Source organism: Panthera uncia, assembly GCF_023721935.1.
Source record: "Panthera uncia isolate 11264 chromosome A1 unlocalized genomic scaffold, Puncia_PCG_1.0 HiC_scaffold_17, whole genome shotgun sequence".
Lineage (NCBI taxonomy): Eukaryota > Metazoa > Chordata > Mammalia > Carnivora > Felidae > Panthera > Panthera uncia.
In genome coordinates this window covers 16,706,644-16,725,618 of record NW_026057577.1, presented here as the reverse complement: position 1 = coordinate 16,725,618, position 18,975 = coordinate 16,706,644, and the positions used below count along the sequence as shown (strand labels likewise).

At 37.0% G+C, this 18,975-nt stretch overlaps 1 protein-coding gene across 1 annotated transcript in view; it reads right to left on the bottom strand.

Annotated features, from left to right (window-relative positions):
• The window catches only part of SRFBP1 (serum response factor binding protein 1), a 66,433-nt gene extending 48,706 nt beyond the window's left edge, over positions 1 to 17,727 (bottom strand). Inside the window, exons 1-3 of the mRNA XM_049649087.1 lie at positions 17,595 to 17,727; positions 7,298 to 7,386; positions 6,191 to 6,263 (exon numbers count right to left, since the gene is read on the bottom strand). Of these exons, the coding sequence (XP_049505044.1) occupies positions 6,191 to 6,263; positions 7,298 to 7,386; positions 17,595 to 17,630 (198 nt within the window). The 5' untranslated portion in view covers positions 17,631 to 17,727. The remainder of the gene's footprint in view (positions 1 to 6,190; positions 6,264 to 7,297; positions 7,387 to 17,594) is intronic.
• Positions 17,728 to 18,975: the final 1,248 nt, after the last annotated feature.

The following is an 18,975-nucleotide window of genomic DNA, read 5'->3' as shown; positions in this document are numbered from 1 at the left end:
TTCAGTCTCCCTGTTCACCTATTTTATAAGCTATCTATTCAATAAAGTGTCCACCAGAACAGATACTACCAGGAGCTACCGTAAAAAAGAAAAGCAAACAAGGGAAAAAGAAGCAAAAATATGATGGGACAAGTAGGAATAAAGGAGAAAAATTAAACAGTCCCGCAGGTGGAACTGTTCTCATCGGTGCCTGGATGGCGAAACTGTTTTGGAGAAGAGTGTTACTTCTCTCCCTTTTATGAATGAATACCATGCTGAGTTTTTATTGGGGATCTTTAAAGTTAACCTAAAGGTTTCAAGAAATCATTTATTACTTGATTTCCTTAATGCACTACAGAAAAATAACCTAATAAAAAGTACAGATTTATGAAAGTTACTTTCAAGTCACAGTATGGATTGTTGCAGACCCCGGAGCCATAAAAGATCATAAGGCACACATATTCAAGGAATCTGGGAAGTAAATGAGAAAGAGAAACACTATACCTCTTCCATGCTTGGGCCAATGTCTGCAGCTTCTAGGTTTCAGAACTGAAGAAAAACAGGGCTTTGAAACAAATTCAGCCTTCAGAGTTGTCAGACATCTTTTTATAGGTACAAAACAGGATGGGGACAGGGAGGAGGAAAGGCATACTCAGGATCGCAGGAGTAAGAACAAAACCCATTTTGTTGCGATCAGCATGGTTCTGCAAAGTAGGCTAGGCCACAAAAGAACTATAACTTAAAAAACTCCTCAATAATCATCATCAAATAATGGAGTTTGCACACTGAAAATGATACTGCTAACTTTGAAAACACAACCACTACCACTGCTAACAAAGACACCTAGATGATCACTCCCTTGTTGAACAAGTCTTTTGGTTTCCCAGATATCAAACTCTCTTGGTTCTTTCTCCTCCTATGGCTATCCTTTCTCAGTCTCTTTGACTTATTCTTCCTCATCTCTCTAAGATGTAAATCTACATTGTCTTGGAGTGCTCAGGTCTCTTTCCTTAGCTAGTTACAGTTACTTCCAGCTTTGGATACCTTCATTTCTGGGTAGGAGACTAAGATACTAACAGATCATACAGTTAACTCCCTTGTCCCTCACTTCCCCCAGCAACAGCCATAAAGCTTGGACATGCTAGAAAAAACCCTGCCTGAAGGTAATAGGGAGTAAATGAAAGCAGAAATATGGATAGGGAGTGGAAGCTGACTAAGCTAACGTAAAGATGGGAAGCTTTACAAATAAATACATTCTCTTCAAAGTATACTCTTCAGAGTACGGCCCAAGGCTAACTGCAGTCTGCATGGTTACGGTTCAAGAGCAGTGGCAGGGGAACATGTGGAAGAGCCAGTTTCAAGCAGGTCACTGAAGCAGAAAAGACCTGAACTGAGGTGGAGCTGCTATCTAAGAAACAAAGTTTGTGGATAAAGCCTAACCAAAAAAATTAACTGCTAATACAACCACTCTTTGCAGAAAACCAATCAAACCCAGAATCTCTACTATCTGACCTCTATTATGTCCAGGGTAAAATCCTCATATGAAGAACCAAAAAACAGAAACACCTGCATTCTCCAGAGGCAAAAATGGCTATTATCAATAACCTCAATGATACATACCTGCATATATTTGTAAAAATTCCCCTCAGTGAATTACAATTTTATCAGAGAAAAAAATCTCAGCAGAGAAACAGAAACAATAAAAAACCGTTGACTGATTTAGCCACAGAACATCTATCACTGGGTGAAAGACTACAAGATATTCATATTGTCTCAAACTTGTAATTTCACAAATTTACTTAATAATTGCAAACAGAAAAAGGTGCCTTTAAAATGGAGAAATTGAGACAACATCCAAACCAAATGATTAGAACTCAACATCACCAATAAACATGGATATGACACAATGTAGCATTATTCTTATTATACTGCACAATCACAATTTTTCTATAGGTTTGAAACATTCTCCCAACAGGTGGAGGGAAGCACAAACAAAGGAAGCCAAAAGACTATTACAAATCCAGGAAGAATTAAAGCAGTTGTCCCGGGATCCATTCACTTTATCAGAAAGAAACTCTAAGAAAAGTAGGTAAAGGAGTTTAATGTACTTGTTAATAATAATATACTGTTAACTGGTCCTCCGGTAAACAGATTAGTGATTTTTGTTAAGAGGAAAATCTTTACATGAGGAATGCTCTTAGTAGGATGTCCCCTGTTAAGGATGCTTACAGTAAACAAACTCAAAAATCTACAGACTTATGAGGCATGGCCCACTGGAGAAAATCACTTAAACTATACAACCCTGGGGAATAGAACGGACAAGTTTCAAAATCTATGTGCTCTCTGCTATGAGGTAATAACTACACTTCCTCATTTAAAGACCTCATCTATTCTGGGCCAGAAAGTGCCTGCCTGACGTAGAAAGGACGGACATGGGGCATCGCCCAGAGTTCCAGATATCTCTCCTTGTTCCAGATATGTGCCTTCTGACTGCATATCCTTGCAACTATTAGTAAAGTTGGATGGTTGGTAAGATCTTTAATATGTGTCTGATTGATTCTTTGTACTGGCTTATAAGCAAAAGATGAAAACATCAAAAATAATTATGATCTAAGATGAATTTAAATAAAAAGTAAAATGTTAGTAGAATAAGTGAACTGTTCTATTGATTTGATAAAAATAGTTAACACAGTATACTTACAGGAAACATAAGGCATCTTTTATCCTATGGCAAAATTTCTTTTTAAGCATTCACAGAAGAAAACTTTAACTAAAACCTAAGTACACGAGATTTCTCCACCAATTTTTAAAAAGCAAACATAACCAGAAATATCACAAAATTTTAACACATGAAAATATATGATAAGCCTGCAATTGAGTGGGTGTATGTAGCCCAGAACTCTTCTCAACGTGTCCTTTGAAATAGGAATATGCCTAATTTACAGAGTTGCGGTGAAATTCAAATGATATGACATAAATATTATCATAATCTACACATTTTTCCTATCTGTGGTCCACAATGACAACCACTTAGAAACAGGCTATGAAGGAGCCAGAGACAAGGCGATCCTAACAGCTGATGCCAGCTCAAAGGCTGCTTTGAGTAAGAGCCCTGAACATGTAAAAAATAGGGGATGAAACAAAATTAGAAAGTTTTAAAACAGAGAAATAAGGGCAGCAGGCCGGATAAGGTCTCCTAGAACGTGCAAGTTCTCAGTGTCCAGGAATACTTGGCACGGGGAAGAGTAACAGCCTCAGTGAGGAACAAGTAAGAAAAGACATGCAGACACAGGTAACTGAACATATTTAGCTGGGAGGAATCAAGGAAACGGAAAACATGTTGCACGTCTTTGGGCCTTAATCCTCTAGAGGACAGCTACCGTGTTTATTATATTATCTCATCTGGGAGAGCAGAATCTAGATGTATTTCAGGAAATTCTTAACTTACTGAGGCAGCACCATCAAGAAGCTACCTCCATTCACTTCAAAATAGTTAGGAAGCCCATCCTCTAATAGCTGTGTGACCTTGGTCAACCTGCTTAATTTCTCTAAGCCTCAATTTTGTATTCTGTAAGACTGAGACAATAATCATGTCAACTTCATTAAATCATGAATATAAAATACACAATACAGTACCTGGCACATACTAAATGCTCAGTAAAAGCCAGTCATTACCTTTATTACTTAAGAAGGAATTCCTTGAGCATTTTGGTTGGCTGCATGTTATGTCTTAATTTTACTATCTCCTTCTCTGGCTAGCTAACAAGAATCTGTAAAAGTTAATAAGCTACTTTAACTTCCAAAGAAAAAGGAGCTGTTTCAGAAGACAGTACTTACATCAAAGTTTTAAAAGTATGAATACTATTAGCAAAGACAGCAAAGACCTGGTATTCATACATTACAGTCTATAAAATTAGAACCTATGATTTTGAAGTAACATAAAGATCAGGACTTTTTTTTTTTTTTTTTTTCTTGGCCAGAAAACGCAAACTCCCATTTCTAAAAATATCTCAGGTTTTCTTCTTGAGGAAGTCAGCTTGCAACAAAATTCCCTATTATCATAGAAGGCAAGTATAGGACGATATGTCATGAACAAGTCTATAAAAATGTAGTGGTATAGGAGCTAAAGAAAAAATTCATCTGGAAAAACAATTATGTAGAGGGTTTTCTCCAAATTTAATTGAGACTGTAAGTTTTCTGTTTTGTAGCTATTTCTTTGATACTTCCATGTAGATGATGAACATTTCCTTAAGAAATCACAGATGACCTTTCAGTTTTGAAAAGTCCTCTACGACTTGCTTCTTTTAGAAAAGTACACTGATTGTGTAGAAGAATCCGGAGCGAGAAATTTCAATGTAAGGAAAGCATACAGTCTTTCTAGTACACTTTTTAGTCTGTTTTTTAAATTTAAATGTAATCCAGTTTTTAAGCAGCATTATGAAAGAAGTTGATGTCAGAGTAACCAATCTAGACCACTAGAACCAAGAATTCAAAGAATATATACACTATTAATTTTACAAATACAAAGAACATACAGGTGATAACTTTTAGCTTTCTATGAGCCAACAATTCCATAGCGGTCTTATATAATCTAGGAAAACAAACAAACACACAAGGTCATGACACAGCAATTCTGTAAACCTATAAACTTTAATTATCACTGGGCCTGATTTCCTATTGCTGATGAGGTTTAAGAATAACAGAAAACAACTTTCACATGCAGACCAAATAGGCCTTTTCTTTTTAATTAACTAAACTAAATTTATCATTGAGAGCTACAGAAGGGAAAATTAATGAATATATTTTAATCTCAAACTTCATACACCACATATAGGCTTATTGTATACAAAACATCCTTTCCAGGGTAAAATAAAATCAGCAGTTATACAGTAGTTCAAAGCATCTCAATAATCTAGGACTGCAAAAATGACTATTTGGAAGAAATTACAGGGAAAAATTTAGGTAAGGAATGTAATTTAGTAAGGACCTTGGTTAAGAGAAAGTGAAAGAGAAAATGGGATAAATCATAATTTCCTATCTCAGTGTTACACTCAAAACAAAAATCTCGAAAGATTTTATTTCTCATAGGAATTTCACAGGAAAAAAAAAAAAAGGTCTATGGAAAGGCCTATGTGATGTGTAATCCATAGTCAGACAAACAATAATTAGGAGTCACATACAGAATATTTTGACTGAATGTCTTGATAAAACGGGGATTAAAACTACGAGAAAGGAAAGATGTATCAAATGAATTCCATGATTTTTGTAGACCTGTGAACATAAATAAAATTACCCCACAAAAAACATAATTCACACCAAAGGAGAATCATGTCCTACCTTTATTTCTAGTCAGATTAACTGTGATAACTTTGTTATAAAACACTTTACAATCCCTTCAAAAGGAAAAAATGGTGAGAAGCTTTGATGACCTAACTCAATTAGAATACTGTTAGAGAAATCTCTTGCTCTTTTATCTATCTCAAAACTTGGAAGATATACCAAAACGTAATAGTCAAACATACATGCAAAATGACCCTGCAATTAAGATAATTGCTGGTACCAAATGTTGTTTTTAAGTTCTGCAATAAAACAGTCTCCCAGACATTTAATAGTATGTCATTTGGTAAATGAAAGTTTCCACAAAGTAAGAGCAGTGAGAAGACCTAAAAATTATGCTAGTGAAGAGTCTGGCTGAAAGAAACAAAAATACGGATCATTTTGGTCCAACACTAATTTTATTTCAAGTTACTACAGAGCTGAATAAAATGCTGACACCACCACACAAAAATTTATTGAATTGGCAATAGGCAAAGCATGATGTCAGCCACCAACATCACCATCCGCATTACCGAACAGCATAAACGCTTTAATTCTAGAACTTAACGTGGACTTGATGTGTGTAGTTTGGGTAAAAATAAAAATCTTAGGCATGAGGCATTATTAAACATAGATGAGTTTAGTTTGGCAGAGTTTCGATGCAAATTATTCTAATGCTTTAACAACTTCAGTAAAAAACATGGAAAAATGTAAGCTTAAACATACAATTTTGTAAATGTGCGACATTCTTCAGCAAAGAGACCCATAAAAATAAGTCTCAAACAGCAATAATATTCAAATAACAACACACACACACACACACACACACACACACAGCAGGCTGAGAGGAGACATGGAAACACACGTGTATATTCACACTCACACAAGGCCTGACCTTCATTGCATGAATTTCTTCAAGCAATCGTTGTGCCCGTCTCTGGTTTTTTAACAGTGCATCTTCAGTACCCCTGTAAAAATTACATGAAAATGTACAGCCAGGAAAAGCATTTATTTTAGACTCACATCAAAATAAGTCTTCATTTTTTCTAGAAGAGCACCAAAAGTCTTTAAATAACAAGCACTATTATCCTGCATTGTCCTGAACATCCACTGCATAACACATATCCCGATTCCATCAACAAACCCAAGTTTTTGGCAAATTATAAGCATTATCTGGCATTATATTAATGACTATTACTACTGAGAGACAGTATGCCTTTTAACTCCTTAATGGAAAGGCGAAATAGTATTTTTTAATCAAATGATTAACAGCACACTGCATTTAACATAACATAGGCTAATGAGCTACCATTAAAGTTTGGATACAATTATATTCAACAAAATTTTATTCTCTGCAATAAAAGGAATACAGAAAGAGAAATACCTGATTATATCAGAGTAAAAGGTTATTTATGATAGAAAGAACAAAAAATTAAGCAGGAGCAAAATATCTGAAGACTATTCATGCTTAATGAGTAAAAACTAAAAGTAACACATTTACTTTAATATTAGTGACAATGAGGTTTCAAAATATTAAAAAACTGATGGAAAACAATGCTTTGATAAAGACTTCCACAAGGTTCTAAAGATTTCAACTTACGTAGCAATTCAATGGATAAAGTGCTATAAATTTTTTATTACTGATTCAAGGTATTACCAGATTTATTAAACGACATCAAACATCTTAAAATAACTTCTAATAACATAAAACACGTAAGTAACTCTGAAGGACTTTCACTCTGCAAAGGCTTCCAAAACGAGAGCTCTGCAAGAACAGCAGAATTCATCGTGTATCTTAAACAAACATGGCCCAGACCACGTGAGGATGTGCTGACATAGCACACTGTATCCCACTCAGACCCCCTCTCCGTATAAAAAAAAAGTGCTGCATGAGTAAGATACTTAATTATTCCTCCAGGTCCCACCCTCAGATTTTGTAAATATTGAATAAACAACTTCTGACATTTCATTAGTCATAGGACCATGACTTCAAATGACTAACTTTTTTGACTTGAGTCTGCCAACGCTTCTGACAAGTTTTCGGATAACCAGCACTCGGATTCTCTTCACATCTTTTCTCATCTTCACAACCTTTGAGGAATGAAACCAAAATTAGAAAGGTATCCTTTTCACTCAAGGAGAAACACACTTTATTTTGAATCTTAATATTAGAGATTAAGTCTAGTCACTCTAACTGAATTTTTAAGCACAGTTACAGTTAGATGAAATCCAACTTGTTCCATCAACACTGAAGCAATAAATCAACATTCTAAAAATGTGTCTGAGGGCTTAAGAGAAATGAGTTACAATTTTTTAAAAAGTCACAGCATTCTCGGTGATTAGTATTTTAATACTGCACTTGTGTTTTGAGCTCCCTGAGATGGGAGAGCATCATATTCATCTTGGTACCCTTGGGTTTAAAACAGAGCTTCACTTATAATGGTAGGAATTTAATTTACTGAGTGTTCCTATTACCAAAAACAAACGTGTGAAAGTGGTAACATTTTCCTTATTTATGCAGCATCCCTTGCATTTGTTTCCAGTAACAAATTTCAAGCATAACTTTAAAAGAGATGTGAAAAACACAAGGGGCATGCGCACACGCATGCACACTGACAGATGCTTTAAATCATCCTATTAGAGAGGAGTGTTGAACTCTAAGAATGAAACAACAGAAAGATCAGCCAAGAAATGGAAATATTCTAATAATGAAGAACTACATGTTATAACAGTACTTAGTACAACACGATGCTATCATTCTGAGTTTGTATTTCGTCTATCATTATTAGGAGTCATATATCATTCCTTATAATGCCCTTCTTCCCTTCTCCACTTTAAGAACTAAATAAAATTCAGTTCAGATAAAATCTTTCCTGAGAAAATTTCCAATGACTTCTTCAGATAGAGATAACCCGTCTGACGTTTGCATCCCTAGTAAACTTTGTAGGCAGCATCTATTTCAGTGAACTCTCTCTATTTATTCACATGGCCATCTTTTTATTTTTAATTTTAACGTTTATTTATTTTTGAAAGAGAGAGAGAAACAGAGCACACGTGGGGAAGGGGCAGAGAGAGAATGAGACACAGAATCCAAAGCAGGCTCCTGGCTCTGAGCTGTCAGCACGGAGGACGCAGGGCTCAAACTCATGAACTGTGAGATCATGACCTGGGCCGAAGTCGGATGCTTAACCGACTGAGCCACCCTGGCACCCCAAGTGGCCATCATTTTCAATGCTCTGGGCACTCCCAAGAGGACAGAGGCCTTGTGGGACTTACATGATGCTTTCTGGTCCTTGAAAGAATGCCTGGCACATACAATCCCTCAAATTCTCCTTACTGAAATAACAATATCAACATAATCCTGTCTCTTCAAGGCTCTTGCATTTGGCTATTCTCTTACCCTCAATACAACTCACCTGCTTATTCCTTGAAAATACTGGCAACCAACTTAACAATTTATTTCCGCCCTAACATTTTCCACCATTCCAGGTGACGTAGATGTCCATGTTACAACCTAGCCATTATTATATCCTTACTTCTTCATTTCCTCTTTATGACCTAAACTATTCTATCTCAGCACCCATTAATTCAAATACTCCACACTAAGACCACAATGTCTATTAACTTCCTTTTTCAAGTCTAACCACTACAACCATTTTTTACTTCATTGTAACCACCAGTTCACTGACCCCTACACATTCTCTCATATGATTAGTCCTCTTCTTTTAAACTTTCCTTTTATTCAAGTCATATGCATCATCAACACTTGTGAATACCTGAAACTCCCCTATCCCTCCTTTTAGCAATCCCTCTAGTTAATCCTGGATGAAAACAATATCCTGAGTTCTTTATCACAGCACCCCAATAGCTGGGAAATACATTCTATCTACTTTAAATTCATCACAACTAAACTGAAATGGGCCCAATACTCTTAACTCCTATCCTACGTTTTTTGATTAATTCCTTCCGCAATGACTATTTTAAACCTCTGCTCTCTAAAACAAGAGACCTTCCTCTTCCTCTCTCTTTTCCAATTTCCTAGAGAAGACGAACATCAGATGGGATCCATCATCTTTCTACCACCTACCACCATGAATGCAAATTATCCTCTATTCATAAAGTTACAATGTAAGAAATTCCCCTACACAGCATCTGATGGTAATGTTCTAGTTGTGTTTTGGATCTCATCTTTTCTGCCTTCTTAGAACCTTTACTATAGACTGTCCCTTTACTCTAACTCTGTCAATCTCTTACATGGATGTTTCCATTAATTGTTTTGTTTCTATTAATTTTTATTCAAGCTTGACTCATTTTCACTAGAGACAAGACAGACAAAACATCCTCACTATGAAGATCACTAGGAGTACCTTCTCTCTACAAATGCCTCAGAGCCAAGCTTTCAGACAGGTTCAAACTCCCTATCTCCACCTCTGAATATCACATAATTTCAGTTGGATTTCCATCCCCATTATTCCACTAAGAGCTGTCACAAAAGACACCGATGATTTTTAAAAGTCCCTCAAATCCAATGGAAATGTTTCAGGCTTCATTTCACTTGAAGTCTCAGAAGCATTTGACACTGTTGACCACTTTCTCCTTCTTGGAACACTTTCCCCTTGCTTTCCATAACAGAATACTCTCCTGGGTTTCCTCCATCATCTCTAGCCACTCCACCTTGGTCTTCTTTGAAGGCTCATCCACTTTAAACCAGTCATAAAGTTCAAAGGAATCCTAAACCAATTCTTCTTTTCACAATATACTTGTTAGCCCTAAGTGATCTTACCTATGTATATTGTAATTTGCCAACTAAACAACGGTGACTCAATAATTTCTGCCTTCAGCTCAGATTTCTTTTAGCTCCAGACCTAAGTGTTCAACTCTCTACTTGACAGTTCCTTTTAAGCATGCTTAAACTCATCTACAACTTACATTTAAACTCATGTTCTTCACCCCCAAATGGATTCTTTTTGTTGTTTCATATTTCATGGAAAACAACAATCCTTTTGTTCAATTATAAACCCCGGGCTCGTTATAAGTAGTTCTCTTTTCTAAATCCCTCACAATGAATCTGTTACCAAGTTGGGTTAATTTTATCTCCTAATTATATCTCAAACTGTACTGCTTTTTCCCCTATCTTGACCTCCTAGCTCTCCTGGCTGAGTTACTGCTAACTGGTTTCTCTACATCCATTCTTGCCTCTGTCCAATCAGTTATTCACAACTTAGAATACATTTTTTTAACACAGAGATCTGATGACAGACCTTTACTTTATTCTCTTCAGTGGCTTCCAATTTATCTTAGGATGGCACACGGGCTTTCTTTTATTCCTTGGTCCTCACCATGCTCCCACCTATTACCAAGCCTTTACACTTGCTGTTTCCTCTGGTAGGCATGCTCTTTCTTATCCTTCTGATTTTGGCTCAACTGTCATTTCTCAGTAAAATCTTTTCTGGCTTTCTTAAGTGGGTCACAATACGCCTATATAAACACCTAAAGAGTGCTACTAGAACTTATCATGACCATTATTTTAAGTTTAATATTTTACTTGTAATCTGATTACAATCTAATTTGTCTTCTTCCCAGGTTATAAATTCCATAAGGATCAAGTGTCTGGTTTTAGTCAACATTACGTCTTAACAGCTAATATAGTGATGGTATAGTGTAAGTTTTCAATAAACATGTGTTAAATAAATGACCAGAAAGTCTACAATACTCACTTGTTCATTCACTGTTTCATATGTATAATATATTAACAAAGTGCAGAGTAATCAGGTTTTTTTCCCACTAGATATGCTAACCTCTTTGGAATTTATTTTGAAGTTAGATTGAAAAAAAAAATTTACTTGTACAAATAAAAAGCCATTTAGACCAGGTTTAAGTGAGAAAAGCTTACATTTCATACACAGCAAAGTGGGAGTTTAGGATACATTTTCTTTGAAAGTCCTTTATAAATCGATAGTGAGTGACAAATTATGCATTAAAATATATTAACAACTGTTTCTAATTGCTGCACCCTGAAGTTGCATGAAGTGATTATATGCTCTTTTGCTATCCGCTGTGAGCCAAACGTAACTAAGAAACTACAGTAAGCAGAGTTGGTCCTCAGTTATGTTCCGACCATGGGAAAGCTAGATGCCAATTTTAAAACTCCAATTTAAGAAGTACTATGTTCGTCATTACTGCATTAGGGAATTCTAAATGAAAAGGGAATGCTTTACGTGTGTAGCTTCATGTCAAAACCAAAAAATGCTCCTCTAACGTATTGACTTTTCCAGGATTTCTGTGGAAGCTATAAAAAAATGTCATTACTATATTAGAAAACTAAGTACATTCATTTTATGTAACAATGGAATTATAATTTTATTTTTCTCACAACTGCTTGCCTCAAGCACTTCATTTTCTTCAAGCACTTAACTTTATTTTTGCAAAAGTGACAAACAGGTACCATGAGCCTCTTAGTTACAAATGCAAAATTCATTTGCACCTAGGAATTATGAAGTTGGTTGACAGAAAACCCACAAGTCAACAAATAGTCCTAAAACATTCAATACTGTCAGAAGGCCAATGCACTACTTAAGGGCAATGTTCTTGGGTTTCCCAACCCAAAGCAAACAGAACTATCACTGCTAGAAATGTGAAATAAGTATGATACTGTCTGGGAGGGAAGGAAGGAAAGAGAAGTAAAGACAGCAAGGAGAAAAAAGAGGCATAATAATGGAAATGAAATGTGTTGACAAAGAAGAAATAAAAAGGAGAAAAAGTAAAAGGAAAGAGCTTGAAGAAAGAAACTGAAGGACAAATCTGTAGGTCATGACCAGCAAGACTGCCAAATCCAAGCTGAGGGCTTCCAAGCAGCAAAAGAATGTATTTAATTTGTAAGAGCAGAAGAAAAGGACACACACACACACACACACACACACACACATATCTGATGCATATGCTCAAAGTGAGGTGTCAATGAGAACTTAGGCATATGGATGCTCTCAGTTAACCTGGTAAAATCTTAACAAATTAACGTAACTTGGGTCAACTCTTGGGTAGACAGTACAAAAATAAGATCATAACTAAATTAAGTGGAAAGCTAATACACCTGCTTGAGGAAAGACATGTGGGCACATGGGGAAGAATCAGCATAAACACAGGAAAGGGAGCCACAAAGAGCAAAAGCTAGCAGTGTCTCATTCAAGGAGATTCCAAAGAAGATTACCCAGTTCAGAGACGAGTAATACAATTTGTACTGGAATAACTGAATTATGGGGACACATGTATCAGAGCCCAACAATGAACTGTGTGCAGCCAGTGGAGGTCAGCAGTGAAAGAATCTTTTGCAATGTCAGCATTACTGTCCTACATTAGATGCATTTAATAAACTAGCTTTCTCACTTATACAGACTCTTATAAGCTATGGTTAATGTGAATTTGCTTTTGAAAGAGTGAGCTACACTTTTGGGGTGACAAGGATACCAAGTTTCTGATATATAAAGCTGAGAGCAAACTACGGTCCCAAGATAAAAGTAAATACTACTCTGAATTGACCCTTGTTAGCCATCTGAGAACCAGACTACTAGCCAGCGTCTTTTGGTAATTCATTGACTTTGTCATGCATTTAAATTAACCTATAACAAAATCCCATAGTTATTAGAAAACAATTGCTCCTTAGACCTTGTATTGCTCTAGGGGAGCTTGCAGTGCTAAGAAAAATCTGAGCATACCTGTGTTTCATTACACATCTATCAGACCGTGACACACACACACACAATCATGGCACATCATGTCCATGAGGCTGTTAGGAAATAGGCACTCTCACGTGCTATTGATAGAGGACTACAAACTGGTGTACTCCTTCTGGAGGGAACTCTGGCAACACCTGATAAAAATGCTATTTCTAGGAAATCTATCCAGAGGATACATCTCCAACAATAGGAAATGGCTACGCACAGGACCGTTCACAGCAGCCTTCCTATAAAATGCTACATTTTATAACATAAACATATTGCATATGTTTATATGCATAAAATAATGCATATAAATAAAGCACAAACAATGTGGTATTCTAAATCAATGCAGGACATATGCAAGTATAATTAGGAGTAAACTCTAAAAGTGATGAAAAGTAATTTTTAGAACAATACATGTGGTATGACACTGCATTAATACAGTAACACACGTAAAGTATAAAAATATACAACATATACGTGTACTGTGGGTACACATAACATAATACATGCTGGTAAATATGCTACTAAATTAAACATATAGATAATAAAATAACACTGAAAGAATAATAATTACTTCTGAAACAGAGAAGAAGGTAGTGGAATTAAGCATTAGAATATGGCAAAACATTGATACTTGCTAAACACAACAATGAGATTATAGGGACATTTGTTATGTCATTTTCCATATGACTGAACAATTTCATATTTGATACAATTAATTATGATATGATAACTTATTATTAGTTATTATGGTATTAATTATACAGAGGACTTCTAATTTGGCCGCTTGGATAATTTACTGTTGAATTATACTTTTTTATTTTTGACGAGCAACAATTTAAAAATTCTAGAATACTTGGTGATTATAACTTAATCATTGAGCATATGCTGCCACCTAGCACAACTTCTCAGAATAGTTTAACAACAGAACAGAAAACAGTTCCTTCTTTTGGACAGACCCTCATTTACTATTTCAGTAAAAAATATTAAAAAGGACTACACACTCAATTACGAAATAGAAGCTTTGCAACTTCAAAAGCACATACAAACACGGTTCTTGACATTTTTATCTTTTACAATACGTGGAGACAAATCACTTTGTTCTCTGGCAATTCTGTTTCACGTTTAGGATCTAAGAGGAGGTAGAAAGCAATTTTCTAATGAGCTTCTTGGTAATGTGCTATCAGAAACAAAATAATGTCTGTTTCACATAAAGGCCCTTGGCCCCCCTATGGAATTAAAGTTCATAATGAGATTGTTTCACCTCCTAATTCTGATTGTGCATGTCACTGCTGCCTAAAGAAAGAGATGACTGGAGCAAATTCAGCACTAGTTTTGCAAATTGTGTACTTACTACATGCTAGGGCATTGTTTCCAATTGTGCATCCTTTCTCTAGTTCAATGGAGAGGGAGGAAAAAAAAGTCTACAGTTAGGAGATTTCCATCGTTCATGTGAACATGAAGTACCTCAGGTTGAGCTATCCATACTGTCCTCTGCCCAACACTATTTACTCATTGTTAACTGTACAAACTAGGTACTATGCTTCAAGTCAGGGAAGCTGCTATAAGAAGTCAGTTAGATAGTCTCACTTTGAACTCCACATAAAGTACAGGTCAAGATAAAACATGTAATAAATAATCATAAAGTGAAGTATAAAGTGATTTTTTAAAAGAAAAATAGAGGTAAAATTAAAAAGGGAAGATTTTACATACTTAAGAAGAATAAACATTATTTTAAGAACTGAGAATCAGGAAGTCGTCTATAAATGTCAGCTTTTCTCCTTGGAAAATTTTTGAAAAGAATAAAAACATTAAGGGTAGAAGACAATGAAAGTCAGTACAATAGGTGCCTGTGCAGGCAGGCTTTTTATTTTCACAAAAGATATTTTGGAAAATTAAACATGCTCTAAATTAGATGGCCACATAATTTATTAAAAGAAAAAGCCTTAAAAATTTTGCACAGATAATGAGTATCAATATCACAAAAATAATACCAGAGATTTATAAACATTTGAGAATCTGGGTGTGTGCGTGGCTCAGTTAACCGTCTGACTCTTGGTTTTGGCTTAGGTTATGATCCCACAGTTCATGGGATTCATTTCTGTGTCAGGCTCCAGGCTGACAGCATGGAGCCTGCTTGGGATTCTCTCTAACCCTGTCATTCCCCTGCTCGCACATTCTCTCTCTCAAAATAAGTAAAGTTAAAAAAAAGAGAGAGAATCTGTTGAAACCTGTGAACTTCCCCCCCCCCCCAGAGACACACATATAAACACCAATTTACACATAATTTCAGGCAGTTATTGGATCCCTGAATTCCTAAATCTCAGTTAGGGAGAGCTAATCTAAGTTATTAAGAAGCATAAAAATGATGGCTCGAGTTACTCACTGAACAGATGGGTAGTGAAGATATGATGGTGAGCAAAAAACTTCCAGATAAATGGAGGAAATAAGAAACCTCTCTCACATTCACACACATATACCCTAAGCAACTATTGTAAGAGCTAAAAAGTAAATGGAGTTACAAACGCTTATAGAAGGGATAAAAGGATAAAGTCAAACTCAGTTTTCCTGAGAAAATAACAAGTAAAGTAGAAATATGAAATGGACTAATGAGAAGAAAAGGAGTTTTGGGTACAAGGGAGAATACGCCCAAAGGAGGAGTAAGAGTGCGATGCTTCCTAGTAGAGGAAGGCCAGTGAGGCTGAAGTGGGGTGTGGGGTGGGAGGCAGTGGTGTACTAGAAGGGGGAGAGGGGACTGGTCTTGTTTAGGCAGGTTTTTACCAAAAGCAACAGGAAGCCATCAAATAGGCTGTAAGCAAGGGAGTCATGGGATTAGATTTCTATTTTGAAGCGAGCACTCACTCTAGCTGCACTATGGAGATCAGACTAGAGGGAGAGAAGAATCAAGGGAAAATAGTTGGAAGGCTAGTAAGCAGTTCTGGTCAGAGATATAACTTGGACTGGGATGGGACGGTAACGAAAAAGTAATGGATTAAGATAGTGAACTCTTTTTCTGATACATTTCTTCCTTGGAGGAGTTATTTCATTTCTTTTACCAATTTTCTATGAGATGGTTTCTCCTAACTCCTATTTAACAGTAATGACATTAGCCATTTATCTGTCGTATTTGCTATATATATATATATATATATATATATATTTTGTAATTGGCTGTCTTTCTTAAATTTCAGGATATTTTGCCATTTTTATACGGACAACTCTATGCTTGTTTTTCCCTTTGTAAATTTTCCCTCCCATTTATTTTAAATTATAATGTATGTTTACAAATATATGCTAAGATCTTCAGGATTTCCCCCTTCAATGTATCTGTACTCCACTGCCAAGTGAAATCTAGACTCATTAACCTGGAAGTAGGGCAGTATGTAATATATTTTAATTTCCTACTTCATCCACACGTTCTCATCAATGGAGAGTTACCTAGCCCTATACTACCCAAGGGTGTCCCTACTACCATCCCTTTTTGGTTTACACCAGTCCTTTTGCCTGGAATGCCTTTTTCCTTTCAGTGAATCACTGACTGCAATGCCAGTCTAAGATCCTTAAAGACAAAGAATGATCACTTCATTTAGCGTTCTTTGGAAACTTTTCTGCACTACTTGTCTTTCTGGGCATTATTCTATACCATAGGCGGGTGCTGCTTACCCTTTCCTATCTGAGTTGCAACCTACAGGTTGCCTGAAAATAGAAAGTATGTCTACACACAACTGTGCAAGGTGAACAGTAGATCATGCTCATAGCAAACACAGAGCCACTGAATACAGGAAAAAAAAACCTCCTTTGCATTAGCTGGGAGGTCCTCATTTGATTCTTGCTTCTGGAAAGGGGATAGCGCTAGAAATGGTAGCCTAGTGACACAGACACGATATGTTAGCAGTGATAAGAGCAAATACCTGGTTTCAGACTGAATTTAAGAGAGAACGAGAGAAGAGGAGTTAGCGACAGCAAGTATAAACAACTCTTTTTAAAAATTTTGCTGTAAATGAAAGGAGAGAAATGGGACAGTAGTTGCAATAAGAAACGTGGTATTGAGTGTACCTCCTTACAAACGACACGATCTCACTGTAGATCAGCAATATCTTAGTATAAGCTATAGTTCTTAACCTCCCGCCTTCACTTTCAGCACCCGATAAAAGGCAGGTAATGCTTAATGAGAGTTTACTAGCTGTCCAGCACCGTGCAAACACTTCCCATATTCCAATTAATTGCTCACAACATCCTTGCGAAGAAAGTAGGATCAAGAGCTTCGTTTTACAAACGCGGACAGTTACCATAAAGATTAAATGATACTCCCAACGTCTCAGAGATAAAAATTCATGGGGCCCAAGGGCAAGAGACAGGTCTCTTGCTTCAGCCACCTCGGAACCGTGAAGGGAAGTTACTGTGACCAGGCTCAGAGTTCCGGTAAACCTGCCTGGGCCCACCCAGCGGCTCCTTCAGCCGCACTCCTTACCCTCGCCCCTAGGAGACCACGCGCCTGTCAGAAAGACCCAAAGACCCGTTCGTGGGGGGAGGGAGGGTACTAAAGGGCAGTCCCACAAGTTCCCAGACCTCGGCGCCTACCTCGTTATTGAGGTTTAGACTCCCCTGTTGAGCCATGGTGGGTTCAAGAAGCGCTGCGACTAGCACGTGAACTCTGCGAATCAAATCGCTGTTGCGTCGCCACGCCCCTCTACGGCACGCTCTGTGGCCCAAAACTCACCGACCAACCTTCCGCAACGACGCTTGAGGAGAAGGGAGATTGACTCTTTCAGGGACAGAACGGAAGTGAGTGGAACGACTTCCGGAGTGAAGTGCTACGCGCCGGAACTGCACGTTCCTATGGAAACCGAGCCTGCGCAGGTGGCTTAGAGGAGGCTCTAACTGTTGGCAAATTTGGAAGTTTTTTAAGATGCTTATTTATTTTATTATATTTGTTGGTAGACTTGGCTCGGCTGTTAAAGACCTTGTTTTTGTGTCCCAGTGGGGAGTGAAAAGACGTTTTATGAAAGGAACAGTTGAGTGACCAATTTTTGCACCGAATTTTTATCTGGGGTTTGTGAACATTCTTGCGCTTCTCACAAGGAGCCCTAATTAGATGCAGCTCTCCCCAACGCCCCCCCCCCCCCCGCCCCCCAGGCTCATACTATAGCTGAAGCGTGGACCTATTTTTTCTGCACACTGTAATAAGGTTTGAATTTAGGTAACGAACGTTTAAATAGATTTAATACTAATATAATAATAGTAATAACTGTTTAAGTAGATTTAAATAGATTTTTCCCTTTAGAAAAGGAAACAAATAATTGAACATTTGAGGAAAACTTTAAAAGCACGTTTGCAACTGCCTAAGGGAATGACTGTTTTGAAGTATTTGCCTGCAGGTTGAAGAGACATTAAGGAGTAAATCTGAATTAGATAATCTTTGAATTAATACTTAACACCTGGTAGTATTGATCATTAAAATGGGTCAGAGGCTGGGGCAAAAGCTTTACATGAATTATCTCCAAAATACAGACATGCGATGAGATAGGAACTATTCTTATTTTACAGATGTGGAAACTGACTTCGGAGGAGCCAAGGGTCTTACCCATAGTTTCCTAGCTGGGGCCAACCACTGCCACAGGACTGAGGGAATGGTTACATAAATCTGCGGAGCCCAGTGCAAAATGAAAATGTAAGACCCCTCATTGAAAAAGTAGGAAAAAGGTGTTTTTGTTTTTGTTTTTGTTTTTTTCATTTCTTGCATGGTGTTTCTTGACCTGTCCTTTGTTTTTATTTGGTATGTAATGTAGTGTTCTGTCAAGCACAGGCATATTGGTGAATCTAGTGCAGACCTTTACAGGTGCCTGGGACCTGTACCCCAGGACTCAGGGTAGGATGCGTGTTTTGTAACAAGATGGCAGCAGTTGCTGAGCAGAGGCAGGAAAGTGGGAAGCCGGAGAATCCAACTGGAATATGTGGGAGG